This window comes from Dryobates pubescens, chromosome 24 (assembly GCF_014839835.1).
Source record: "Dryobates pubescens isolate bDryPub1 chromosome 24, bDryPub1.pri, whole genome shotgun sequence".
Classification (NCBI taxonomy): Eukaryota; Metazoa; Chordata; class Aves; order Piciformes; family Picidae; genus Dryobates; species Dryobates pubescens.
Genome location: NC_071635.1, coordinates 3,428,298 through 3,456,173, shown reverse-complemented (window position 1 = coordinate 3,456,173; position 27,876 = coordinate 3,428,298). Strand labels below are relative to the sequence as shown.

The 27,876-nt window shown below is 48.9% G+C and overlaps 2 protein-coding genes across 2 annotated transcripts in view; one reads left to right on the top strand and one right to left on the bottom strand.

Moving 5' to 3' along the window:
• Positions 1-11,166, bottom strand: part of WRN (WRN RecQ like helicase) — a 43,709-nt gene extending 32,543 nt beyond the window's left edge. Inside the window, exons 1-5 of the mRNA XM_054172506.1 lie at positions 11,055-11,166; positions 8,473-8,588; positions 7,665-7,810; positions 3,545-3,693; positions 586-735 (exon numbers count right to left, since the gene is read on the bottom strand). Of these exons, the coding sequence (XP_054028481.1) occupies positions 586-735; positions 3,545-3,693; positions 7,665-7,810; positions 8,473-8,588; positions 11,055-11,141 (648 nt within the window). The 5' untranslated portion in view covers positions 11,142-11,166. The remainder of the gene's footprint in view (positions 1-585; positions 736-3,544; positions 3,694-7,664; positions 7,811-8,472; positions 8,589-11,054) is intronic.
• A 2,566-nt stretch (positions 11,167-13,732) lies between these two features.
• PURG (purine rich element binding protein G) lies at positions 13,733-16,075 on the top strand. The gene is made up of 2 exons (XM_054172551.1): positions 13,733-13,794; positions 14,929-16,075. Exon 2 carries the CDS (start codon positions 14,942-14,944, stop codon positions 15,953-15,955), a length of 1,014 nt encoding a protein of 337 aa, XP_054028526.1. The 5' UTR covers positions 13,733-13,794; positions 14,929-14,941; the 3' UTR covers positions 15,956-16,075.
• The last annotated feature ends 11,801 nt before the right edge of the window (positions 16,076-27,876 follow it).

The following is a 27,876-nucleotide window of genomic DNA, read 5'->3' as shown; positions in this document are numbered from 1 at the left end:
GCTGCATTAGAAGCCAAACCATTCCATGAACAGAATCATAGAATCAACAAGGTTGGAAAAGACCTCAAAGATCATCAAGTCCAACCTTTCACCCGAGACCTCATGCCTACTAGACCATGGCACCAAGTGCCACATCCAATCCCCTCTTGAACACCTCCAGGGATGGTGACTCCACCACCTCAGGGGTGACTGCAGCAACAAGACAGGTCACCAAGTCAGGTACAAGAAGCACCATCTTCAGCAGAAGACAGCATGGAGTTCTGAATGAACACTGAGGTTTATAAACTTCAGACAGACCCTGGAGGTCTGGATATAGCACTTTAGGACATGGTTTACTGGCCACAGAGGTCTTAAGTTGACTGTTGGACTCAACAACCTTAGAGGTCTCTTCCAACCAAGTGATTTGGACAGCAAACATCCGTGGTGCCATTTCCACCTTTAAGCATCCCATAGCCACAGTGGACCTTAAAGCCTGCCTACATTCATTATGTTCTGCAGCAGAAAGGCTTTAAAACCAGCAGCTAAGGGCACAGTAGAGAGGGATTCAGTGCTGCAGGTGGCATGGTGACCTCCTCTTGTACCTACATAGGCATCGGTGGCCGCGTACAGTTTTTGCTCCTCGTTGAGGGGAAACTCTTCCCAGTTACTACAACGGACTGAGTTGTCCTTCAAAAGCTGCTTGCCAAAAAGGTGTTTCACCAGACCATTCAGGCTCCAGATCTCCTTACACTTCAGCTGGGGAAAGAAAAGAGAGGACTTGTTTAAAGGGGAAAGCACTTGGACCCGGCAGAAAGTATTGCTAGAGGTGGCATCAATCCCTCACTAGAAGCAAAGAGCTCTGGGTTAGTCAGAGTGAACTGGTTTGTCAAAGCAGCAACTGTTCTCTAGGCCTAATTTTGTTCTCATCACATTAAAAAGCAGTTTTGGCTGTTCAAAACTACTCCCCAACTCCTCTCCTTCCCTGCCCCCCAGCTCCTTTTTTAGAGGACAGACCTACATTGCCAAGCTGAAAAGATGGCATTAGAGGCAGAGGAGTCCACACAGTGTGAGCTGGTATTGCCACACTACCAAGGATAGGAAATAGCTGGACAGCAGAGCTTTGGGGTTGATACAAGCCATAAAAGCCAGAGAGTTAAACAGCAACACTTCTCTAGTATTTGCCTTTCTAATTAGAGAAGCTCAGTATCAAACACCAGGGATTTATTTAACAGAAAGCTAGGAATATTAAAGCCTGCCTGAAAGGGTTTTGTCACCTCCTGCACATCCAAAACCAAGCCCAAGCTTTGCACAGTTACAGACCATGCTAGCCACTGCTCAGTGTGCTGGGAAGCCCTTGATCCCAAGTCTCTAAAAGCCAACCCACCACCCTGCTGGTTTCAATTGCTTTTGTAATCCTGCTTGTCAATCACAGCTGCTCCATGCTATTGTCTTAACAGCCACTTTGAGAAGCTTTCTTACAGACCCCAAAGATCCAGGACTCACAGGCACAGCCTCCTGCTATTCCAGCTTGCAGAACTGTTGAGCCCAGCAGCAGCAGTGCAGCATTATTCTAGAATGGTTTGGGTTGGAAGGAGACCTCCAAAGGTCATCCAGTTCTAGCCTCTGCAGTCAGATCAGGCTGCTCAGAGTCTTGTCCAGTCTGACCCTCAATATCTCCAGGGATGGAGCCTCAGCCACCTCCCTGGGCAACCTGTTGCAGTGTTCCAGCAGCCTCATGATGCAGAACTTGTTCCTCACATCCAATCTAAACCTGCTCTCATTTCAAACCATTGCCCCTCAGCCTATCACTGCAGGCCTTAGGGAACAGTCCCTTTGCAGCCTTCTTGTAGCCCCCTTCAGGTACTGCAAAGGCTGCTCTAAGGTCTCCCTGGAGCCTTCTCTTCTCCAGGCTGAGCAACCCCAGCTCCTTCAGCCTGTCCTCAATTATCAGCTGCTCATTTTAGGTTTCCCCCAGCTCTCCCCCTCTCACTGAGCCATTCTACATAACCCCATTCTTTGTTCTCAAGCTTCACTTTCAAGTTTATTTTTGGTTTGTTTTCTGTTTAGCAGAAGACTTTAAAGCTGTTATTAGAGATCACATTGCTCATCTTCACAACAAGTTATCCCAGAATCAAACACTGGGATAAAAAGAGAAAGAGGAGGTGAACTGAGGAAACCCCAAGAAACTGCTCCTTCTATTGCCTGAGCAAAACAGTTTACATTGCACAACTTCCAACCCACTTGCAACTGAAATTTCAGGGCAGCTGATCTGGAGAGCACTGCCCCAAATGCTGATGATTCTGTTGCATTCTTCTCTCCCTTGCTGCAATTTAATTACACACACAAAACACAGAGCAAGGCATAAGCAGTGTTATTTCTGGGCAGAAACCTTTCTCCTCCACCAGAAGAAAGTCAATTGCTATCATCCTACCAAAGCAAAAAAAGCACACGGAAGGGAGGTGCATGGAGAGCCTCAGCACAGGTTAAGGAAAAGCTCTGAAAAGCCAGAAAAGCTTTAAGGGGCACACTAGAGATAAGAATAGCAGCAGGATTGGGAGGGTGATGAACCTTTTGCTCCCTTCCTTAAGAAGAAAGCAAAGCTGTCCCTGCATCAAGTGATAGCCAACCAAAATCCAATTAAACTGCAATTCTGGGTGTACCAAATGCAACCCTACTTGAGTTTCGTCTGCATTCACAAGAGGAGAGGTGACACCAACTTCAAAGTCATGGAAACAAAGAGTACTTCTGCAGCCTCAGAGCACGTGGCTATATATGGAGGACTTTAAGGAAGATGTTGGTGCTTCCTTCCAGCACCAAGCAAGCCACAGTGGGAGAGCTGACTCCCTTCAAAGATGGCCTCTTCAAACTCCCTCCTTCACGGCCTCCACAACATTTCTTGTGTCTTATTTTAAAGGTTCAGGTGTACAAGTGTATGATTGCCAGTGGAACTCTAGCTTCATACAATCTGCAATGGAATAGGTTGCCCAAGGAGGTTGTGGATGTTCCCCTCCTTGGAGGTGTTCAAGGCCAGGCTGGATGAGATCTTGAGCAACCTGGCCTAGTGGAAGATGTCTTTACCCATGGCAGAAATGTTGGAACTGGATGATCTCCAAGATCCTTTCCCACCCAAATCATTCTGTGAATCTACGGATTTCATCACTAATTCATCAGCAGCTGAATTAAAAAGCCTTACTGAAGTGCCAAAGGTGAGCAGACCTGAAAGGAGACAGATGTTTAAGAACTCACTCACCAGCAGATGTACTTAGCTCTGCAGGCTTTGAGAGCTTAAATAAGTTACAACATGGGAGATGTTTGCTATCATTGAACTCCTACAAAGACAGATTCAGAGATTGCACTGGGTTGGAAGGGATCCTCAAAGGTCATCTTGTCCAACCCCCCCCTGCAGTCAGCAGGGACACCTCTAACTAGATCAGGCTGCTCAGGGCCACATCGAGTCTTGAATGTCCCCAGGGATGGGGCCTCAACCATGTCCATGGGCAGCCTCCTTTTGTACAGCACAATAACAAGACTTCCCTCCCACAACAAAAAGGGTTGAAGTTTTTACTTTCTCATTAGCAACATCAGCCAGCTCCACAAAGCTCTTCAGTTTGATTTCAAAGTCACTCATCAGCTTCCATTGATCTCCCTCAATTCCTACGCCAACCTTTTTAATTGTTTCATCTTCCAGCAGTCTTTTGAGTCCCTTGGGAAAACCTAAAACAGATTAAACCCAAACATGAGAAACTCAATCCTGGAAGATGCCAGAAAGTCTAATGGAAATGACTAAAATCCTAGCACAGAGAGCATCTGCAACAACCTGTGCTTGTAGAGGAGAAGCCCCCCAAAGTTGCTTTGTTTGCCTGATTCTTTGTGCTCTGGAATGCCTGCAAACACCAAATGGTTGTAATGCATCATCTGCTGAGACAAGCAGGAATGAAGCATTTGAAATAGGCAAATTCACTCTGCATCTGAAAACAAATCCAGGGAAGAAAAATTCAACTATTTCATTTCATTTGTCTTACTGACTGTTAACTCCTATAACAAAGAGGCACCAATCTAACTGCAAAAGGTTTTAATTCTCAGTATTGGAAGCTCCTGAAATCCAATGCAATTTTAGTTTTGCTGTTTTCCTCATTATTGCTTCCCAGTTTTTGCTGTTTCATATTCTCAGGAAACAATTTAAGCCATAAGCATGGGGAATCAACAGGAAAAGAGACCCTGTGGAGGCATACTCAGAGCCCCAAGCCACTCAAGCGTGGCCAGCAGATTGAGAGAGGTGACTCAGCCACTTTGCTCTGCTCAGACCTCACCTGGAATGCTGAGCCCTACTCTGGAGCCCTCAGCACAGGAAGGGCATGGACAAGGATGGAGCAGGTCCAGAGGAGGATGATCAGAGGGCTGGAGCACTTCTGCTATGGGGATAGGCTGAGGGAGCTGGGGTTGCTCAGCCTGGAGAGGAGAAGGCTCCAGAGAGACCTTAGAGCCGTCTTCCACTATCTGAACAAGAAGGCTGCAGAGGCACTGTTTGCAAAGGCCTGCAGTGATAGGACAAGGGGCAATGATTTGAAATGAGAGGAGAGCAGACTGAGATTGGATGTTAAGAATGAGTTCTGCACCATGAGGGTAATGGAACACAGCAACAGGTTGTCCAGAGTAGTAGTTGTAGCCTCATCCCTGGAGATATTGAAGGTCAGGCTAGACAAGGCTCTGAGCAACCTGCTCTAGTGGAGGATGTCCCTACTGACTGCGTTGGACTGGATGAGCTTTGGAGGTCTCTTCCAACCCAAACCATTCTATGATTCTAATGCTGGGCTGGTCCAACAACAGCATGAAGAAAACAGAACCTGCCAACCAGGATCCTCCCCACCAAGCCCAGACAAGTCAGTCTTGTAAGAAAAGAATAAAGGCTGTACACAGATTATATAAGTACTGTACTTTGAGTTGTCCCAGACTGGTGGCACTGCAGTCCTGGATCAAAGGGTATTTTCAAGTTTACAGGACTGAATAAAGCATGCAGCTTGCAGATCTGCTTTTCTACAGGAGGCAACAGCCACAGACTGTGAAAACTGGGGGTTTTCAGCCTGGAGAAGAGAAGGCTCCAGGGAGACCTGAGAGCAGCCTTCCAGTACCTGAAGGCAGCTACAAGAAGATTGCAGAGGGACTGTTTGCAAAGGCCTGCAGGGATTGGACTAGGGGCAATGGTTTCAAATGAGAGGAGATTACATTGGATGCGAGGAACAAGTTCTGCACCATGAGAGTGACACAGCACTGGAACAGGCTGCCCAGAGAGGTTGTGGAGTCTCCTTCTCTGGAGACATCCAAAACATGCCTAGATGCCTTCCTGTGTGACCTACTCTAGGTCATCCTACTCTGGCAGGAGGGTTGGACTCAGTGGTAGGGGTTGGTCTCTTCTCCCAGGCACCCAGCACCAAAACAAGAGGACACAGTCTCAAGCTGTGCCAGGGGAGGTTTAGACTGGATGTTAGGAAGAAGTTCTTCATAGAAAGAGAGATTGGCCATTGGGATGTGCTGCCCAGGGAGGTGGTGGAGTCACCAGCACTGGAGGTGTATAGGAATAGCATGGATGAGGCACTTGGTGCCATGGTTTAGTTGCTTAGATGGTGTTGGATGATAGGTTGGACTGGATGATCTCAAAGGTCTTTTCCTTAGGTTAATTCTATTCTATTCTACCTTTTGAGGTGCCTTCCAAACCTTAACATTCTGTGATAGAGAAGCTACAACCTGAGAAACAAGCGGGTGCAGAGGTCTGTAAGGGGGAAAAAAACCCACCCAACCAAGTAAGAAATGGGAAACGATCCCAAATCTCCCTGAGAAATGGCATTTTTGTCCTTTATACCCAGTCCAAGAACTCTCTGCACTCTTCCACTTGCAGAGGGGAAACCATCATGACTACTATTAATAATTATTTTTTTGCAACCAGCCCAGTCAGTCTTCCCCAACTGCCTCATTCTGCCAAGCTCTACGTTTCTGTAGGTCAAGTGTATTCTGCATAATAAGCAGAAATTGGCTGTGTGGTTCCTGGGGGAAAGACAGACACAAATAAATAAATAACTAAGGTTGACATCTTGCTCAATTCAAAGTGTATCTCCCACAGGGCAAGAGCAGGAATTTTAGGAAGCAGTTCAGGAGGAAACACCATCTTCTGCTGTAACCCACACACAAACATCTCCACTTTTAGCATCAAAAGCGTTTCAAGCCCTTAATGAATTCTTCTTCCCCCTCCTTCCCTTCCCTCCCCCCCAGCTTCTTTCCCTCAAATAATCTGGTGGGGGGAGGTGGGGTTATTTATTTATTTATTTGGGGTGGGGGGGTTTTCTGTTGTTCTTCTTTTGTGCACTTGTACCTTGCTGCCTCCCAGACTGAATAGCCTCCAGCAATTAAATTTTCCACCCCATTTGCTATAAATGACAAAGGATTGAACACCAACATTAAAATTATCGCTATTATACCTCAGCATGCACACCCCAGGGAAATCAGAGACATCTCACAGGCATAGTTTCAATCTAACACTCAAACCAAAGGTTAGAAAATTGCAGTTTTCTTCCCTCCTTCCTATTTTCCCTATTTAGAAGCTTTTATTCACATCCATAATGAATTCAGGCTGTTGAGCAGCTCCCCCCCCCCCCACCTCCCCCTTTCTCTCCCCACAGCTGCATCTCACCAGGTATCCAGAGCTCTTTCTGCAAGCCAGTGGCACAAAATGCAGGTATCAGGCACAAACAGCATGACAGCCATAATTTTGGAGGGGTTTTGTTATTGAAGCCAAATTAAGAAAGGAACCCAGCCTGCTAAATCCAGGTTCCTTGTTTATTTTGGCACTCAACTGAAAGCTCATTAAATGAGGAGGGAATTAAGGGGTTTTTTTAAAGTGAATTAAAATATTCTGTCCCAGAGAGGGAAAAATAATAATAAATCCTCAAGTTAGGTTTGGGTTTTTTTTGCTTTGGTTGTCCAGAAGCTGAAATGTTCTATGGCAGCACACAAGGCAAGAGTTGGGCTAAGATCTTCACACTTAAAGAATCACAGAATGACTTGAGTTGGAAGGGACCTCCAAAAGTCATCCAGTCCAACCCCCTGCAGTCAGCAGGGAGATCCTCCACTAGAGCAGGCTGCTCAGAGCCTTGTCTAGACTGACCCTCAGTATCTCCAGGGATGGGGCCACAACTACCTCCCTGGGCAACCTGTTGCAGTGTTCCACTACCCTCATGGTGCAGAACTTGTTCCTAACATCCAATCTCAATCTGCTCTGCTCTCATTTCAAACCATTGCCTCTTGTCCTGTCACTGCAGGCCTTTGCAAACAGTCCCTCTGCAGCCTTCTTGTAGCCCCCTTCAGGTACTGGAAGACTGTTATTAAATCTCCCTGGAGCCTTCTCTTCTCCAGGCTGAGCAACCCCAGCTCCCTCAACCTGTCCTTGTAGCAGAGGTGCTCCAGCCCTCTGACCATCTCTATGGTCCTCCTCTGGACCCTCTCCATCAGGTCCATGTCCTTCCTGTGTTGAGGGCTCCAGAGACACTCTAATCCTGTTCAGAGCCTAAAAGTCTGACAGCACACAAGGCAAGACTTGGACTAAGACCTCCTTCATACTCAAAGAATCAATCCCTTTATTACAGGCAGAAAAGGGGAGAAGCATGGACTTTTGTTGAAGGGAGTAAGCACAGTACCTGCCATGGAAGAGATGTGAAACAAGTAACACTTCTCCTCAGCCACACAGATCTGGATTACAGCTACTTTTGACATTTTTCCCTTAGTGTAGGATGGTGGCCACTCAATATCAAACCCAACAGCAGCCCCAGCTGATAAACTCTGCCTGGAAAGAAAAGGATATTCTTCACTTTTAACTCTTCTCCCAGCAGTGTTTAAAACATCAGGCTTCAGTCACTCCATATAAAGATAATTCAGAGAATCACAGCCAGCACATCTTATACAGGACATGGAAACCATTTCAAAATCAAAACCTCAAGGAGTCCTGCTGGTCCCAAAAGCTAACAGAAAGCCTCCAAACCTTCACAGAACTTACTGCACACAAACAGCAGCAAAGCAAGCCTCAGGAAATAGCCAGGGACAAAAGTTCACCATCCCTGAAGGTATTCAAGAAACACATGGACATGGCACTTGGGGTCATGGTGGTGATGGGTTGATGGTTGGACTCAATGATCTTAGGGTCCTTCTCCAACCAAAACAATGCTGTGATCCTATTTTAAGATATGGTTGTAAACCACCACCTGCTGTAGACAAACCAGAGGTCTTTCCAGCATGAGAAGTAGGTTCAGTTTGTGCTTGCCACCAGTAAGGCATTTGCCATGTGCAACAGGACAGCCAGCACAACCACATGGCTTTTTTCTGGCTACACTGCTGGCCTCTGGACACATTAAATGCACAAGCAGGCAGAAGAAAGAGACAAAGAGCCAAGTCCTGTTCAGAAATGTAACAGCACTCAAACCAAGAAAGCAGCAGAGGAAGAGCTGTTACCTGATGTCTTCTGAAATAAGGGAACAGTCACTGGCTTCATGGCTGTAAACAACAGAGCCACGGAACTCCAGGAAGGGCAGCCCATCTTCCAAAACACTCCTCTGAAGAGTGGACTTCTGTCAAACAACATTTGGGAGAGGCTCAGTTACTGACCACAGCCAACCTCACCACAGAGAAGCATCAGCAAGGCAGGCAGTGGCTGTCACCAACACCTTGCAGCAGAGCTACACCATGTGCAGGGGCAGCGAACAACAGTGTGACACTCCTCCCTGCCCCCCTTTATCAGAAGAGTTGGGTTCATGCCCTAACAGCTTGGCTCAGCCCCAAGTACTCAGGCTGAAATTGCAGAAGCTGAGTTTTCACCTCAACTGAGTTGAAGTTGGCTTCTTCCCACCACAAAGATCCAGCAGCTTTCCAGGGATGTGATAAGGGAAAGCCTCCCTTTCTGACAGTGCCAAGACTCCCTCAGTGCTACCTGCACACCTCAGATTCGAGTTAGAATATAAGAAAATGGACACTAATTTGTTAGTTGAAATTAAATGGTCAGGCTAAAACCCTTTGACATCCCTTTCAGCACAGCAATACCTCAGTTGCCCATTTCCTCAGTGCCACATTTCAGCCAGCCCACTTCACTTAACCCTGTCAGATAGAAAGTGTGAGGAACTTCAAAAGTCTAAGTAAACTCCATGTGCAAGACTCAAAAGGACAGATAAGCTCCATCAAACTGAATCATAGAATGGTTTGGAAGGGACCTTAAGGATCACCTAGTTCCAACCCTCCTGCAGTAGCATGGACATCCTCCACTAGATCAGGTTGCTCAGAGCCTTGTCCAGACTGACACTCAATATCTCCCGGGATGGGGCCCAAACCATGCCCCAGGCAACCTGTTGCAGTGTTCCAGCAGCCTCATGGTGCAAAGTTTGTTCCTAACATCCAAAATTTGGTCCTAAGATCCAATCTCCATCTGCTCTTCTCTCATTTCAAACCATTGGCCCTTGTCCCATCACTGCAGGCCTTTGCAAACAGTCCCTCTGCAGCCTTCCTGTAGCCCCCTTCAGGTACTGGCAGGCTGCTCTAAGGTCTCCCTGGAGCCTTCTCCTCTCCAGGCTGAACAGCCCCAGCTCCCTCAACCTGTCCTCATAGCAGAGGTTCTCCAGCCCCCTGACCATCTTTTGTGGCCCTCCTCTGGACCCACTCCAACCATGCCCATGTCCTTCCTGTGCTGAGGGGTCCAGAGCTGGATGCAGCGCTCCAAGCGAGTTCTTCCCAGAGTAAAGTGCTCCGTAAGTGAAGTGCAGAGTAAAGACTGAGAAACAAACAAAGCTAAACCAACAAAGAGTTGCCTGGAAGGAGGGAGGCTCTGAAACAAAGATACTGCTGATTTTTATGCTTGCACAAGAAAACATTTCCTGCAGTTAATGAGGGGTGAAAGTTTAATCAAAACCCTTCCTCAGAGCCTGGTGCTGCAGTGCACACAGGCTGTGGCACAGCAAATGAAAGTCACATCAGTTTGCACTGACATATTTTAATATCCAGGCTACCAGTTTTTAATTCCCACTTTACAGAAGGCAAACTGCTGAACTGAGTCTTCTCCTTTTCCCTCATTAATTAGTTTCTTTAATTGTTAAAATGGTTTCAGATGAGGGTCCCTTCTAGTGGGAAATTTTATACTGAAACTGCTCACATATGCAGGAAAAAACCACCCCATCCAAGGACACATTAACATTCCTGGGACACCAGAAACTTAAGACATCATCTTGATGATCAATTAATTATTCTGATACCTCAGAGCTGCAAAACCTCCTGGAGCACTGAACATGTGCAAACACAAAGCCAGAGGGCTTTGCCAGAACAAACTCATGGCAGGCTACAGCTTTAGCTCTCATATTACCCCAGCATGGAGGGGGTTGGAAGGGACCTCTGGAGATCATCCAGTCTAACCCCACTGCTAAAGCAGGGTTACCTACAGCAGCCTGCCTGGGATCACAATGTCCAGGTGGGTTTGGAGTCTCTCCAGGGAAGGAGACTCCACAACCTCTCTGGGCAGCCTGCTCCACAGCTCCAACACCTTCACAGCAAAGGATTTTCTCCTTATGTTCAGATGGAACCTCCTGAGTTCCAGTTTGTGCCAATAGCCCCTTGTCCTGTCACTGGGCACCACTGGAAATAGTCTGGCCCTATCCTCTAGGCCCCTGCCCTTTAGATATTGATGAGCATTGAGAAGCTCCCCTCTCAGGCTGCTCTTCTCCAGGATAAACAGCCCCTGGTCTCCCAGCCTCTCCTCTACCCATTTAACCTCCAGAGAAAAATCTTGCTGGTGTACAGCCCACACCACTGGCTGTGCAATCCATCAAGGCCTCCCTTATACTGGGGGTGATTTTGCCCCTCCCAAATTCAAGACTGTCAGGTGGAACTTTCATATAGTGATGACAGCAACAGGATCTGTTCAATGGATGGCATTTTAATTAATAAAGAGAGACTTTTCCAATCTCAGAGGCACAGATCTAACTAAAAGCAGGTGGTGCAGGGGTGTTTTATCAAGCACAGCCTTAAACCAAGTTTCCCTCCATGTGGTGACATACCTTTTTATCACCCAAAACTCCCTCTTGGCTTTGTGTAAGCATCCACTGTGGGTATTTACTCTGCAGATTAGTCATTGGCAAATCCATTTTATTTATTTTTCCCACATTTCTGTTACTTCTACAGAGAAAAAGAAGAAAAGAACAAAAGAAACAAGCTGTTACTATCATCAGAACAAGGTAATGGAGGATCAGTCCCCTCGAGTTTAACAACACTTCATGCATGGGAATGGACATTTAGGGAGCTGCTGGAGAAAAAGGTGAGGCATTTTATTCTTGTTCATGTGTAAGAAAAACAAGCTAAAACCAGGAAGAGTTCTAGTCATAGAATCCTAGAATGGTGTGGGTTGGAAGGAGACCTCCAAAGGTCATCCAGTCCAACCCCTCTGCACTCAGCAGGGACATTCTCCACTACAGCAGGCTGCTCAGAGTCTTGTCCAGACTGACCCTCAGTATCTCCAGGGATGGAGCCTCAACTACCACTCTGGGCAACCTGTTGCAATGTTTCATTACCCTCACAGTGCAGAACTTGTTCCTCACATCCAATCTAAATCTGTTCTGCCCTCATTTCAAACCATTGCCCCTCATTCTGTCATTGCAGGCCTTTGCAAACAGTTCCTCTGCAGCCTTCTTGTAGCCCCATTCAGGTACTGGAAAGGCTGCTCTAAGGTCTCTCTCTGGCACCTTCTCTTCTCCAGGCTGAGCAACCCCAGCTCCCTCAACCTGTCCTTATAGGAGAGGTGGTCCAGCCCCCCAGTCATCTCCATGGTCCTACCAGACTGACACAAAGGTTGCCCCAAACCTGCATGCCCACAAGCAAGAAAAGAAAGACTATGCATTATGTCTGGTGCAAAGCACAGCTAAAGAAGGCATGTGCTGCTAAGCTCTCTGGTGCAGACTGGATGATGGCTGAGGTTACTTACTAATTTCAGAGAAGATGAGCTCACCAAGCAGAAGCAGCCTGTTCCCAGGGCAGCAGGAAGCAGGGTGCATGCTCTAGAACAGGAGGGCACTCTAGAGAGGTTAGGAAGGCACGTTGTCTGAAACAGCAGACTTGCAGCCCTGACAGCTAGGGGTTTCTTGGTGGGAACTGGAGCAGGATTTCCCAGTGGAGAGCAAATGCTGACTGGTATGAGTTGTTCAGGCTTCACCCAGGACTACTTCTAGTGAGACTTAGAACTCCTGGAGATGAAGCAAAACAGTTCATGAAGAAATTGCTCATCCTACTTCTCCTCACTTATCCCCAGATGCTCAATATTCTGTAACAACAAAATGGGGACACTACTGCCTTAGTAAGAACAAGCTTTCCAATGACACCTGCTTCATGCTAGCCTGGATCCCCTTGGGACAACTGGCAGGACCCATGGAGCCCCAGCAAAGTCTTCACACAGAGGCTAGACTGCCTTATTTTTCCATGGGAAAATGGCAGCTCTGGACAGGCATCCCCAGCCTACACGTGCAGCAGGACACCCTGCCCTTAAAGTGACAGCTTTACTCTGGGAGGTCTCCCATAGAATTGTTGAGGTTGGAGAAACCTTTGAGATACAGAATTGACCAGGTTGGAAAAGACCTTTGACATCACCGAGTCCAACCTCTCACCCAACACCACCTAATCAATTAAACCATGGCACCAAGTGCCTCATCCAGACTCTTTTTAAACACCTCCAGTGATGGTGACTCCACCACCTCCCTGGGCAGCACATTCCAATGGCCAATCTCTCTTTATATGAAAAATTTCTTCCTAACATCCAGCCTAAACCTCCCCTCAGCAAGTCCAACTGCTGGCCTAGAGCTCGTAATGCCACCACTGCTGCTAAACCACTAAACAACGTGCATCAGCACCACATTCACAAGTCTTTTAAACTCATTCAGGGACGGTGACGCCACCACCTGCCTGGGCAGCCTGTTCCCAGAACTCCTTCCGGGAAGAAATCGTTCCTAACATCCAACCCGAACCTTCCCTGGCACAATCTGAGGCCGTTTCCTCTTGTTCTGTCACTTGTTGCACGTGAGACGACCTTTCCTCCATCTCCCGCTACCACAGGGTAGGAAAACCCCGGTATGGACCCTTTCTAGATCTCAGCCGCCAGGGTCGGCGTCCCAGGGGTCCGGGGGTGCCCGTAGTAGGCCAGGACATGGAGCGGGACCCTGCCCAGAGAGCAGCAGCGGGCTAGGAGGCAGCGCGCCTCATCCCTCCCACCGCTTCACCGGCCTCCTCTCGGGCCCCACCGTGCACCGGAGAGACGCCACCCGGTCCCTCGCGGAATCCTGCCTCGATGCAGGCCCAGCACCGCCGCTCAGCAAGCGGCCAGCTGCGCGCCGCGGCGGCTCAGGCATGACGCGTCACATGGCGCGTCGCGCTTTGACTGCGTCACGGAGGCTGCCGGCTCCATCCCCCGCCGTCTCCCCGGGCAGCGTCGGCCGCAGGTTACCCGAGGTGACGCGCATGCGTGATGCGACAGCGGGCCCCGGCGGCCGCGGGGTCTTGTGGGTAATGTAGTCCCGGGGCCGGGCGGGCCGCGCACCCACCGCGCTGCCGCCGCCGCCGCTGTCCTCGGCCGGGCGGAGCCGGGCCGGGCCGGCGGGGCGGGGCGGGGCGGGGTGGGGCGGAGCGGTCGGCGGGGGAGCGCCAGCCCCGTGGCTCTGCGCGGCGGGGAAGTGGGGGGGGGGGGGCGGCGGGGCCGCCGGCTGCGGGCGGTGGCGGCGGCGGCTGAAGGGCAACAGCGGCGATGGGAGCTGTGGGGTGAGTGACTAGGCTGGGGGGCAGCGATGGGGAGAGCGGCGGAGCCGGAAAGGTTGCCGGGGGCCCGCGATGGAGCAGGAGATGCGGTGGGAGGGGGCACTGGGGAGGGCAGTAGTGGGGCACCGCGGGCACTGGAGGGCAGTACTGGGAGCACTGAGGGGCAGTATTGGGGCACTGGGGAGCAAGGGGGCAGTACCGGCGCACTGTGGGGCAGAGAGCAGTTCTGGGGGGCAGGAGGACGGTGCTGGTGGCACTTGGAAGGAAGGAGGTGAAGCTCTGGGGCCACTGGGGTAGGAGATGCAGTGATGGGGGGTACTGGAGGAGCCGAACGGGGGCACAGGGGGAGGTAGGAGGTGAAGCTCTGGGGATCCTGGGGCAGAAGATGCAGTAGTGGGGGGCACTGAGACGGGGGCAGGAGAGCATTACTGAGGCCAGTGCGGGCACAGAGGTCCAGACTTGGGGGGGAAAGAGGTAAAGCTCTGGGGGAATCGGGACAGGAGATGCAACGATGGGGGGCACTAGGAGGGCAGTATTTGGTCCGTGGGGATACCGAGGGAGCAGTATTGGGGCACTGGAGGAGCAGGACAGCAGTGCTGGGCTGGACCTCAGTGCCTCTCCCCTCCTCCCCCCCTCCCCCTCCCATCCCAGTACCCTGGGGAGGAAGGGCAGAGATGGATGGTGGAAGGGAAACCCAGCGACACGGGGGAGGAAGCCCTGGGGCAGTGGGTACCGTCTTCAACAGGGGCACCCCAAAACACCACCCCCAGCACTCCCACTCCCTGCTGCAGAGGAGGGGACACTGGGGCAGCTGGAGGGGTCTGTAGTAGCAGAGGGACAGGGCTGTGGGGCAGGCTGCCATGCTGGGGCCATGGGGAGGGCTGCCGGGGCGGCGGGCACAGACGGGGAGGGCACCGGGAGGGCTCGGTTGTCTGGGTGAACGTTGTCAGGCTGTCAGGAGTGGGGAAAAGCAGCTCGGGCTCCTTTTGCTGCGATGCTGCGTGCCGTGGCAGCGGGGAGGGAGGGATGCAGGAGGCTTTGTGGGGAGAGCAGCGCTGGAGAGACGCCGCCGGAGAAGCCGAGCAGGCCCCTGATGCTGCTGTTGTCATCTGTGTCTCTGTTATGTGTTATTTCCAGCTGATTGGGAAAGATGGAAAGAGGGAGAGGAGGAGGAGGAGGAGGAAGGAACCTCGGAGGCTCTGGCTTGCACAGGAGCATTTATTCCCAGTCCCAGCAGCAGTACCATTACCCGGCCTCCTCCCAGGGGGGCTGCATGGAGATCCAGGAGCTGGCCTCCAAGAGGGTGGACATCCAGAAAAAGCGATTCTACCTGGATGTGAAGCAGAGCTCCCGAGGCCGCTTCCTGAAGATCGCCGAGGTCTGGATAGGAAGAGGCAGGCAGGACAACATCAGGAAAAGCAAGCTGACCCTCTCCTTGTCCGTGGCCGCCGAGCTGAAGGACTGCCTGGGGGACTTCATCGAGCACTATGCCCACCTAGGCCTGAAGAGCGGCCACGGTCACCGGCACGAGCACAGCAATGGCAAGGAGCAGCTGCCCCGGAGGCGGCAGCAGCTCCCGCCGCCCTCGCCCCCCGTGTCGGTGGGCTCCGAAGAGCACCCTCACAGCGTCCTCAAGACGGAGTACATCGAGAGGGACAACAGGAAGTACTACCTGGACCTGAAGGAGAACCAGCGAGGGCGCTTCTTGAGGATTAGACAAACCATGAGCAGGGGACCTGGCATGATGGGTTATTTTGGCCACAGCTTGGGACAGGAGCAGACGATTGTCCTTCCGGCTCAAGGGATGATTGAGTTCAGGGATGCTTTGGTCCAGCTGATTGAAGAGTACGGTGAAGGGGACATAGAGGATCGCCGGGGGGCAGGTGATGAGCCCCCAGAGCTCCCTGAGGGCACCTCTTTCCGAGTGGACAACAAACGCTTCTACTTTGACGTGGGATCCAACAGGTACGGCATCTTCCTGAAGGTAAGTGAGGTGAGGCCACCCTACCGTAACACCATCACGGTCCCATACAAAGCGTGGACACGGTTTGGGGAAAATTTTATCAAGTACGAAGAAGAGATGAGGAGAATTTACAACAGCCATAAAGAAAAAAGAATGGATGCCAGAGGGGACAGTGGTGAAGAGCAAGAGGGTCTCGAATAGAGTGCATTGGACTGGGCCATCTGGCAAAATAAACAGAGCAAAACAAGCAGAAATTGGTGAGAGGGACTGACCTGTAGTCATTTCAAGTTGCCCCATTGTTGTTTTTTTTTTCTTTCTTTAAAGCCCTTTTTTTCTGGTAGTTTCTTGCTAACTCCAATGTGTAACCTTAAAGGAGTCTGGTTGTCACCTGAAATTAACACCCAAAACATCTCCGTATGTCTTACGAAAGTACCAACCTCCTGAGTCCGTAGGAGTCAGCTGCTTCGAGTGTTGAAGACTGTGGAAGTACATGTATCAGCAGAAAAAAAAAAACCCAAAAAATAAGCCACCATTCTGACCTTTAAATAGTCTAGATAAGGCTTGTGTTGCACTTCCAACGTGATAGAGAAACACCCAACCCCAAACCTTCTGCTGAAATGTATCGGGTTCTGCTTAGGATGGGCTTTCCGGGGCCTGGATTCTGCTTGTCCTCGGTCAAAAAGCTGAGCAGCCTGGCCTGAGGGCATCTGCAACAAAAACCAACTGCTGCTGTGGGGATGAGGAGAGGCAGAGGGGTTTGAAAATTGGTGGCTGCTGGTTGTTGGGTTTGAAACAATGGGTAAAACCCTCAATAACTGGTCAGAGCTTTGTAAAGGTGCTGGTGAAGTGTGGAAAACGTGTTGTTCTTTTTGCTGGTTTCGCGCTGAGCGAATTATTTGAGTCCCCACCCCAAGACAGCAAAGCTCTGCTCCAGCAGAGCCTTCTGAATTAATGGCAATGAGTTAGAGCCCACTCCTCAGCTACATGTTCTGCCCATTCCAGGCTGCTGATTTGTTTGTTTGTTTTCAAATTTTGAATGCGTTTGTCCCAAAAGTCAAAAGGTATTTTTGTATTAGAGGTGTTTTGGGACCCACCAGGCAGCTGTGGAGAGGCTATGTGGAGGTGGAGGGACCACCATGACCAAGGCTTCCAGTTTCTCTCACAGACTGGATATTAAGAAGAAATTCTTTACAGTGGGAGTGTTGAGACACTGGAACAGGTTGCCCAGGGAGGTTGTGGATGCCCCCACCCTGGCAAGGTGTCCAAGGCCAGGTTGGATGAGGCCTTGAGCAGCCTGGTCAAGTGGGAGGTGTCCCTGCCCATGGCAGGGGGGTTGGAACTAGACCTCCCTTCCAACCCAAACCATTCTATGATTCATATGATCTATGCTTAATGTGGTTGTGATGCTACCCACGTGAGAAAAACACCCAGGTGTTTTTCTCCTCCCACTTGAGGAAGACCTTTGGGGGGTTTGGTGCACCATTAGATTGGTATCAAAAGGCCTCTCTCTCATGCTTACCCGAGGCATGGTTTGGAAGCTGTGGTTTAATGCTGCGTTGGGTTTTCTGTCCTGTTGATTTATTGTTAGGAAATAATATCAGTGCCCTGCCATCATCCCCTTCCCACCTGCTCACAGCTGGGGCTGGCATCACCCAATTTGATTCCTGGTTGCCCTCCCCCAGGTTTCAGCTTTGTCCCACCGAAGTGTCCCTCACGTAAATTTTACATCTCGCAACATAAACTCTCTGCGTGGAGGGAGAATGTCTACAATTACTTGGTGAAGAGGTTGAGAATTCTTGATTATTTCTTAAAACATGAACACTTAACAACACAAGGGCCTTTTCCAGCCCTTGGGTGACTGAGTCCTTCCCCTCTGAAACCCGTGGGAGTTTGGTTGAGCTCCAGGTACTTCCAAGAACGTGTTGCTCACCTTTAAGATTGTTTTTGCAGTAGGCACTGCTGTGTCTAATCAGATATTTATAATCCTTTGAATCCCTTTTTTATTCTTCTTTTGTACAGAGTGGCCTAGTGTGCATGTGGACCAGATATTTTCCCAATCCAACCATTCCATTGTTTTGGCCTTTTTAATCTGTTGAGGAATGTATTTTTACTCTCCACCCAGACCGTTCATCGCTCTTAGCCTGGACCCACCTGCACGCCGCACGGCCACGCTCGGTCCGAACGCTATTACCTGTTAACGTCATTAACCAGAACGAGAAAAGTTGGGGGAGGCAAGGGTGGGAACCAAGAGGATAATCTGGACTGAAGTTTGGGTACTACACCTCCTTGATTTGTTTTAACTTAAAAAAAAAAAAAGAAAAAAAAAAAAAAGAAAAAAAAAATTGAAGCTTGCACCAAAGTCACCAAAGAACCTTTAGGAAAATGTTACTGTTGTGACAAGAAGTAAGAAAGTTAATTTCACTGTTTTAGGTGATTCCCCCTTTAGGTCAAACCACACATTAGCAGTTACAACCACCAAGCCTTTGGCTTCATGTCAGAAACTCCTGTCCTTCTCTGCCTAGTTGGCTCTTTCAGGTACTTTTTCAACTCTTGGAGAGACGTTCTCGCTCCACCACTCCAAACAGCTAGCGGACCGTGATGAATCAGCGGGAGGTGGAAGGGGTTACTGGTTCATCTCTGCTCTTAGGGCTTTGGTCCCAATGGTTTTTAACAGGTCAGTTTCAAAACAAAACAAACCCAATGTGAAAATAGCCCTATGTCCTCTTATTGGTGTGAAACCAGACTTTAGTGAATGAGTCCTTGAGGCGTAACCTCAGCGTATCGCTGACTGCTGCTGCCCATCACAGTGCCTGGAGTTTAAAAAACAAAAAATTAACTTCTATTCCAACAAACTGGAGCTATGAATGTACAAACTTTTTACACTCTCCTTCCCCTCTCATTTTGATGTTCTGTCCCTCCCCTATGAGCTTGACTTCTCCCCGTCCCCGTTCTATGTAGTGTTCCTCCTCTATGAGCTTGTTATCTCCCCATCCTGTTTGTACCGCTGTGTTCCTCCCTTACCCCCATCCTGTTTCCACACGGTGTTCCTCCCCTACAAGCTTACCATCTCCCCTTCCCACCTTACCTTTGCCTCAAGGGATCATAAAAAGCTCCTAGTTTGGAATTAACCCCTGAGTGACCACGTTGTCTTCTAAGTGTTCATGCCTTCCCCCTGTGTTCCTGTGGCAGTGGTGAGGAAAATGCTTGCGACGGGCAAAGCGACTGGGGAGGGAGATTTTCTTCACTGTTTGCAAAGACAAAAAGATGTGAAATGGTTTCCTGATTGCTGCCCTCTCCCCTCCCCCCCTTTTTAAAATTTATTATTATTATTTTTTATTTTCTAAACCCCTTTTGGTAAGGACTTGGCCTTCTGATGGCAGTAGTGGTGAATATCACCCTGGAATATTTGTTGTGAATATCACCTTGGAATTCAGCATCTGCTGGCTACTGGGTTGGGCTTGGTTCTTATCCCATAGGATCCACTAATGCATTTGCTCTCCCCAGCATGGGATGCACCTTATTATCCAAATTGCACCAGGATCTACATGTTTATAGCTGATCCCCATGGATAAACCACCAGCCGTGGGTTTCCACCATGATGGAGAGCACCCATGTTGTGTTATCTCTTAGGATCCAGTAATGCATTTACTCCCTCAGCATGGGATGCACCTTAGTATCCAAACTGGATCAGGATCTACATGTCCAGAGCTGATCCCCCATGGATAAACCACCAACCATGGGTTTCCACCATGATGGAAAGCATCCATGTTGTTGTTGGGAGGGTAGCACAGACTGGCTCGGGATGTAGCATCGCAAGACTTGAACGGTGAGATTGGGAAGTGGGTTCCATGTTACTTTTGGCAGCCCCAAGAGTGGTGATAAGGTGGGCTGCTCACCCACAGAAGGGCCCAGCAAGATCCTGGGGAACACCCAATCCCTAATGCATATTAAGTGTTTGTTCCTGGTGCCCTGAAACTGCCATGTCCCTTAAACTTGAGGAAACACACAAGCTTATTTGCACTAGAACGAACGGCCAAAAAAAACCCCCACAAAACAAAACCGAATCCTTAAGGAGGGCAGGGTGAAGAGCACCATTCTGAACCTCTTTTTCTTCTGAGAGAATTTCCTATTCCAGCCCTCACCTCTGTTTCAAAAATGGTCCCGGCAGAAAGTCTGTCAGTTCAATAATGAAACCCTGATGCACTTTATATTGTGTAAATAAATCGTCGGAGCGCCGTTCTGCTCCCGCTCTGCTACGGGGATGCTTCGGTTACGTAGTCTAGTGCTGAGAGAAGCTGTCTCCTGCATGCACCTGTCTGTTAGAGACCTATTGTACTTGCTTGGTCCAGCTCTGCCTGTATGTTAAGAGGAGGACAGGCTCTATATTGAGGTTCCTCTCAAACCACCAAGAGTGGGATGATTTGGGTTTTTTTAAGTAGTGAGTTGCAGAGCTGCTGAGCATCCTCAGCTCTGCCTGGTGGCATCTCCCCTTCTGCAAATCATGCCCCCGATGTTGCTGCCAAGGCTTAAAGCCAAGCTTATAGTCTTGACAAAGCCAAGTCCAGCAGCTCCTTCCTACTTGGCTTTCCCTGCTGTTGGCCCAGAAGTTGGAGTAGTCCCCAAAACCTTAACCCAGGTTGAAGAGGCTGTGGGGGCGTCCTCTGCCTCACAGATGGGGTGGGTTGTGTTGAGTCCAGCCCATCGAGCTGGCTCTCTTGGCGAAGTATGGACGTAGGGGCGTGCTAAAGAAGTGTTTTGCACTGGTGCAGCGAGGGGCAGCCCATTGGGCTCTCCAGAGTGGATGGCAAAACCCACCAGTGTGGGTTTGTCATGATGATGGACTTTACCCAGCAAGAAGCTGCAGCGGTTATTGGTAATCTACTTGTCGTCGTAAGTGTTTCTTATCTGTATCCAATATATACAAATTCATATTCACATATATGCATTAATATATTTATGTGGGTATATTGTAGCCTGTAGTAGCTCATAGCAAAATAATCTTACTTATCTGAAGTACCCAGTCTAAAGAAGGGGCAGTTTTCTCCTGCTACCAGTCTGGATAAACGCGATCTGTCACCAAGAGCTGGTCGCGTGCTGTTTGTCACAGCCCCTTGTAGGATTCCTGCTTCTGAAAGCTCTCATCTCTTAGGTTTTCAGCAAGGCTGTAAAGGAAAAGGGAGTCAAAAGAAGGCAAAACTCTTCCTTGGAGGTATTGGTGTGGTGAGAGCTGTAAGGAAGAGGCAGCTGCAGGTACTGCTGGCCACATTGTGTTTCACTGCCATTTTACGACCCCTGGCTCTGCAAATCTGTGCTGCCATGTTCATAAAATCCCAAGCAGATGCATTACAAAACCTGCTCTCTATTTAAAAAAAAAAAAAGGGCAGGCAATGACCCAAATCAATGTCAGGACAGGTTTTTTCTGCCTGCTAAAGATGTTGTAGTCTAATGATTGCATCACTTTTTTTCCCCCTACAGCTTATTGAAGCGACCTCAACTCAGAGGGAAGGGAGTTGGTAGTGGTTAGGAAGCCAACTGCTTGCTTCACTTGCAGCCCTTTGAGCCAGGCTTAGGAGTTTTTATAGCAGAAAAAGGTTTATTATTTGTGTAATATTTTTATTAGGCAGATTTTACAGCAGGTCAAAATAAGTGATTTTAGTTCCATGGTAGTCCAATATTTTGCTCTATGTACATGCAATTGATAAAAGAATTCTTCAGGAAGAGTAAACCTTCCATTTAATTTTCCATGCTGCCCCCTCCAAAACTAGGAATGCCCTTTATTTTTGTTTGCCTAGTGTGTTCTGATGTCTAAAACTTCACCTTTCCTCTTCTTTCTCTCCATTCCTTACAAGTAAAAGTTGGATTTGAAATGGCTTATCCAAGTGAGAGTGGAAATCTAGGCTACACTTAACATATCCTAGCATAAACCCAAGCGAGGTGGTCACCCCATAGCCTTCACCAAAACAAATCATCCTTCTGCTCTTGATCCCTGGGGGGCAAAGCTTGTCCAGCATATCCAAAATGTCCTAGGAAAGCAGGATGCATCCCTATAGAAGCCCATCAAGCTGAGATCATCCTGGTCCTTTTGGATGGACACAGTGGTGGTGGCTTGACGTGGCAGCAGGTTTAAACCATCCTCCTTGTAACTGCTTACAATGTTAGCTTGGTGATGTCTTCTGTTGAGCCTCCTGTCCTTTCACTCTCATCTGGAATCATGAAACTTTCATTGTGTAGATGCAAAACAAAGCAAATTGGAGCATCTGGAGAAGCAGGATTCACCCTCTGGGCCTTTTTTGTTTGTTTGTTTGTTTTTCTTCTCTGTAGAAGGGAAAACCTGTGGTTCATGAGAAGAGTCTCTGTGCCCAACAGACTTGTGCTTCATTTTCACTTGGCCTGTTGGAGCTGTGAAATCACAGCTGAGGATGTTTTGGGTGATCTAGGATGTTTTGCCTAAAAAATGGCTGAATTCTGTCCTGACCACAGGACATGGTCATTTAGCTTCTGGAAAAGCTAAAATGAGATCTTTCCCTGCTCTCTTTCTCCAACACCTGCAGAAGATTGCAAGGTCTGACACCGATTTTTCTTCCTTGCATTTTGTCACACCCGCGTTCAGTTCCTCCCTTGTACCCCCATAAAGGCAACAATATTTTAAAGCATTGAGGTAGGCTAAAATATCAGGAACCTCTGATAGATGACATGGATTTAAAATTGGTTTTCCAGAAATGTCAAAGCATAAATTGAGGTTTTAGAAGGTGAACGTTGTTTTGGCGTTGCTGTGATGGATGTAATTAGATTGTTCCTTCCTCATGCTGAGGCATCATGTGAAATGTGAACTCACAGCCTCAAGGCTCTCTTAGGTACATTAACTTCTAGTGAGCTATAGGCTGGATGTATCTTCTGGCCTTTTCATGCTTGCTGGACGATCTTTTAGGTGTTTCAGACCCATCTTACATCCTAGTATTCAACAGGGCAGGATAACGCCTTGGGACTGTGGGCTGTGAGCAAGCAGTTAGAATTGATGATCTCGCAGGTCTCTTCCAGTCTCCACAGTTCTGTGATTCAATTCCTCTTTCCTTGGAGTTGTTAGTTGGCCAGATGAGTTTCTTGGCCACAGTAGGGGAAATCCATCCCACAGGCAGGAGAAGTGTGTGTGTAACTCTTCCTCTGTCTTGATCATTTGCCATGCAGAGATTAATTGGAGGAGAAGCTCGCCCTTGGTGTTGGTTGCTGGAAGACAGCTAGAGCTAAGGCTCTCTGCCCAGCCCTGCTAAGCACAGTGTTGATACAACATCAGTGAATCTATGTGGGATGCACAACTTGACATGGAGAGAAGGGAGAGAGGAATGTATATACATATTAAAAACGGTACTCTTTTATAGAATCACAGCATCGTTTTGGTTGGAAAAGACCTCTGAGGCCACTGAGTCTGATCAGTTTGCCTGTTTCCAATAGATCCTTCCCTTTTGAGGTGTTAAAATGTTAGCTGTCATCTTTCCTGTTCTCCATACCAGAGATGGTCACCGTGACATACAAGCAGGGAGACCTTATCAAAAGCAATATCAACCTGCTAGACTCTTGATGCAATAGACTCTGCGTTTCGAACCAGCGAGTCTGGTTTCTGTCCCACGTGGGATAAAAGCCACAGGTTAACCTTGGGCTCTTACAAGTATTCCCATCTGGCCCTTGTTCCCAGCACATGGTGTTGGCAGGATGAGGAGGGAGAAGGGGGAGTAAGAGCTAAGTAATTCCCACTGTAGCAAAGGAAGGAAGAGGCAGAAGGGGTTGGAGGGAAGTGAGGACAAGAGTTGTGCTCCAGGGAATCGCAGGGCATGAGGATGGTTTTGTCTGCGGTACAAGGAATAGATGGCACCATCAGTGCTGGAGTCCTGCAGAGCCAGGGAAGGAGGCAGAGAGCCTGGATCCTAATGCCCCTCTTGGGGACTACAGCAGGTCTTTTTGTCTGGCTCTCCTTCCTCTTTGAGGTACATCTAGCCAGCAGTAACACACTCCCCAAGAGTCTTGCCAGCAAACCCTTCAGGGCCGTGTAGGTGGAGTTCCTGCCTTTGCAGCTTGCTTTTTAAGACTGGAGTGGCTTGACTCTTACTGTGCTGGGAGGCTTACCCAGGAGTACCTGCAGAAGCTTAAGGGAGCATCCAAGTGGTGATGGCCTGAAAAGTTTCCTCTTGCCATGCTAATGTATGGATGTTTACATGTGGTTTTCACCAGAGCCTTGCTCTGCATGATGCTCTGGCTGTCTCCTGCTCCAGAGCTGTGTGATGATGGGTTTGGTAATCCATGGGGTAGCTGCTCTTTTCCATTGCAGAAGAAAGGAGTTCTGGACATATTCCTGTGTGACCTGCCCTAGGTGATCCTGTCTTGGCAGTGGGGTTGAACTCGATGAGGTCCCTTCCAACCCCTACCATTCTGTGATTCAGTGATTCTATGAAGGGTGTCAAAGAAGACTGGAGTAGTTCAGAGGGGGGAAAAAAGCAGCTTTCAAGAACCAAACTCACTGCCTGCCTTTGCAGAGGGGTTTGGGTCACTTTTAACAAGACCTTTTGCAGCTGATCACCACTTGGATCATCTTTGTTTTCCTGGCTGCCAGCGTTTGTGCTCTGAGGTCTGATGGGCAGAAGTGGTCGATGTTAAGAGCTGTTGAAAGCTGTGCTTTGAGCCACTGAAGTGCTGTAGTCATTGTGAGGACTCTGGAAAAGCTGTTGGGACTCCTGACAATGGAGACAGGATCACTTGGGCTATATTTTGCCAGTGCCTATGCTCCCCACCGAACAAACAGGGTGAATGATACCTCCCTACCTCAACGGGGTGTGACAAAGCTGAGCTCATTTGCTGTTAGAGCTTTTGTGATGGTCTGGTATCCATGATGCTGATGATCTCTGGAAGCAAAACAAGAAGAAATTCAGTGTGAAACATCCTGAGTAGCTAATGTATGCAGTGTTTGGAAGGTGTGTGTAGCTAAGGCTTGGATTCCATACAGAAGGATGAATGAAAAAGAAACCTCCATGCTAGAGGAGGATGGCAAGTTCTAAGAGATTGCATAATTAAGCTCTCTATGCATATGTCCAAAGCAGTCAGAATTCAGGTCAGTCCTTAATCCTTACTTCTGGCACATCCTGACCTTTGATTGCTTGGGTTTCCAACTTCCTTTTCCTCCCTTGTTTCCTATGAAGCTGTATCAGTGTATTGTTTAGTTGTTTGGAAGCAGAGGCATTCCCTTGTGATTCCAAATCTCCAAAGACTGTCTTTTCAATGTGAATGTTCACCAGAATATCTTCATTAACTTTCCTAACTTCAAGGTTTTGGGCTGAATTTGCACTCTTTGCTCATTCTGCCTCTCCCATTTCCTCTCCTACCATCATTATTTGTTCTCCATCTTTCTCTCTAATATCTCTGGGCTTTCTGATTTTCTGCAGACATTGCTGTTACTCATCTCTTCCAAACTGGGATCTCAAAGCAAAACTGGCCAGCTCTTGAATTTCATGATCTTTCCAGCAGTAAACACTCCACAGAGGAAGAGCTCATTGTGCTTTGAACAGAGTCAGAGCATCAGGCCATTAATCAGGACCTGGAAAAAACCCAGCAGCCCAAGTGAGCAAGACATTCAGCACTGGCATTCATAGTATGATAGTATCATAGTATCAGTCAGGGTTGGAAGGGACCACAAGGATCATCTAGTTCCAACCCCCCTGCCAGGGGCAGGGACACCCCACACTAGATCAGGCTGGCCAGAGCCTCGTCCAGCCTGGTCTTAAACACCTCCAGGGACGGGGCCCCAACCACCTCCCTGGACAACCCATTCCAGGGCTTCACCACTCTCATGGTGAAGAACTTCCTCCTCACATCCAGCCTGAATCTCCCCACTTCCAGCTTCATTCCATTCCCCCTAGTCCTATCACTACCTGACATCCTGAGACGTCCCTCCCCAGCCTTCTTGGAGCCCCCTTCAGATACTGGAAGGCCACAATTAGGTCACCTTGGAGCCTTCTCCAGACTGAACAGCCCAACTCCTTCAGTCTGTCCTCATAGGAGAGGTGCTCCAGCCCTCTGATCATCCTCGTGGCCCAGTCCCAGGTCTTCCTGGGGGATGTTCCTTCTTCCTTCAGAGAAGTTTTAAGCCCCTATATTGATTTCCTGGGTGGGGAGCTACACATTATGCCACTTAGAAAGCCTTCCAGCTTGACGTGGTCATGTCGCCATCCCCTTCCTGGCCGTGCTACAAGCAGTGCCCACCCATCCATGCCAGATAACTGTCTGTAGAACCCTGGAGTTTGGGCTTTTTCCAGCTCCTAGAAGCTTGGCCACACTGCAATTTAATTGGATTTTCCTTGGTAACGTTTTTATTAGGAGGAGATCTGAGGGTTGTGTGTACGTGTGATGTGGAGAAGTCCCTCCTGCTCCATGCAGGTTCTCACACTGTTCCATAATCACTCAACACGGATATCCAGGCGCCTTCCAGAAGTGCATTTAAGCATATGACTAACATCTGTCAAACAGCAGTTGCTCTTTCTTCCCTCCTCTTCCTAGGGGAAAGGCTGAATGTGCCAATGCAGCCCTGGTATTTTTAACAGAAATTAATTATCCCTGCTGCTCGCCGTTAATGCTGCAAAGGGTGAGCTGAGGCACGACGTGTGCTGGCAGCAGCAGACCCCCACAGCTTCACAGCACAGGAGCAAACCCAGAGGGCTGGGGGGGGGCAAAGTCCCGTTTACATTGCTCCCACCACTTCCCTCAGTAACTGCTGCTGGGATATAGGAGCTGGTTCGGCTCTGGAAGTTCCCCTTTGAGCATTCTGCTTTGCACATTGTGGAGAGGTTTGCTGTGCTGCTGCATGGTTTGGGAACTACCTGGTATTGGGAACTACCTTGTACTGGGAACTGAGGACAGTCTCTTTGCAGAGACACCAGTAAACTCTGAGAAAGGTTTGTGAGCTGTAGCATTGTGCTGGTGCCACTTCTAAAAGGGCTTTCTCCCAGCTAAGCATGGCAGAAGGGATGAGCAGGGGCCGCTGGCAGCTGACAGCAGAGGGCAAGGCATTGATTTCAGCATTTATCCTAGATCCCATAACTCAGTTAACACATGCTGAGCAGCTCCCCTCATCTTCCATGGCAAGTGCAGGACTGCACTCCTGTGCACATGTCTAGTAGTTAGTCCTGTGATCCAGGAGGGATTTGGGGGGGGGCAAAATGCTGCTCCTCTGAGCCCCGATGGTTTTGCACATTCACAACGGTAAATACCGGGAGAAGAACTAAACCCAAGGGCCAGCCCTACAGCTTTGTTTGACTAACCCATTTTTATGTTCCCAGCTTCTACCATCTCTCCAGCGAGGGGATTGTATCAGCTGGTGTCAATGTAACATGGCCAGCTCCCATTTCACCCCCAATCATCAAAAATTATTCTCCTTTGAAGCCCTTCTCAAGCTGTAGCGCGTCTCCCGGCGATGCGATCGTGTTTCTTTCTCTCTGAGATATAAAAAGGTTTTGTTGGACCCTTCCCAAGGGTTGTGTGCACATCATTGTGATTAGTGGTGAAGGGTTTGGTTTTTTTTTAATTGAAGCATTTTAATAATCCCACATGCATCCTGGTAAAATGATAGAAAGAGCTTTTTGGCTCCAATGCTTCCTTAGAAAGCTGGGGATAGGACCCGTGTTCCATGAGGTGAACCAGTCCTCATGTCTCCTGTCTCAGAGCATGCCCTGGCATTTTATTTCTTGCTTCATCTGCTTGCAAAACATCAAGGTCACTAAAGCAGCATGAGGAGCAACCCCTGTAGATGTTTATGTGGCTCAGTGTGGAGGGATGTTTTTCTCTTGCTTTGCTCACGGGGCCCAGTTCTGGTTGTGCTGTTCCTTTTCCAGCAAAGGAGCAGTTATTTAACCATGCAGCCATTCCCAGAATCACAGAAGGCCAGATTGGAAGGGACCCCAAGGATCATCTGATCCACCCTTTCTTGGTGACAGTGTAGCTGAAATGAGATGGGCCAGCACCCTGTCAAGCTGGGTGTTAAACCTGCCCAATATAGGCCGATCCACTGCTTCCCTTGGGAGATGATTTCAATCTCCAGCTGTTCTCATGGGGAAACATTTTCTTCTGGATTCCAATGGGAGCCT

Coding starts and splice junctions, on each gene's coding strand:
- PURG (XM_054172551.1), top strand. CDS start 14,942: ATGGAAAGAGGGAGAGGAGGAGGAGGAGGAGGAAGGAACCTCGGAGGC.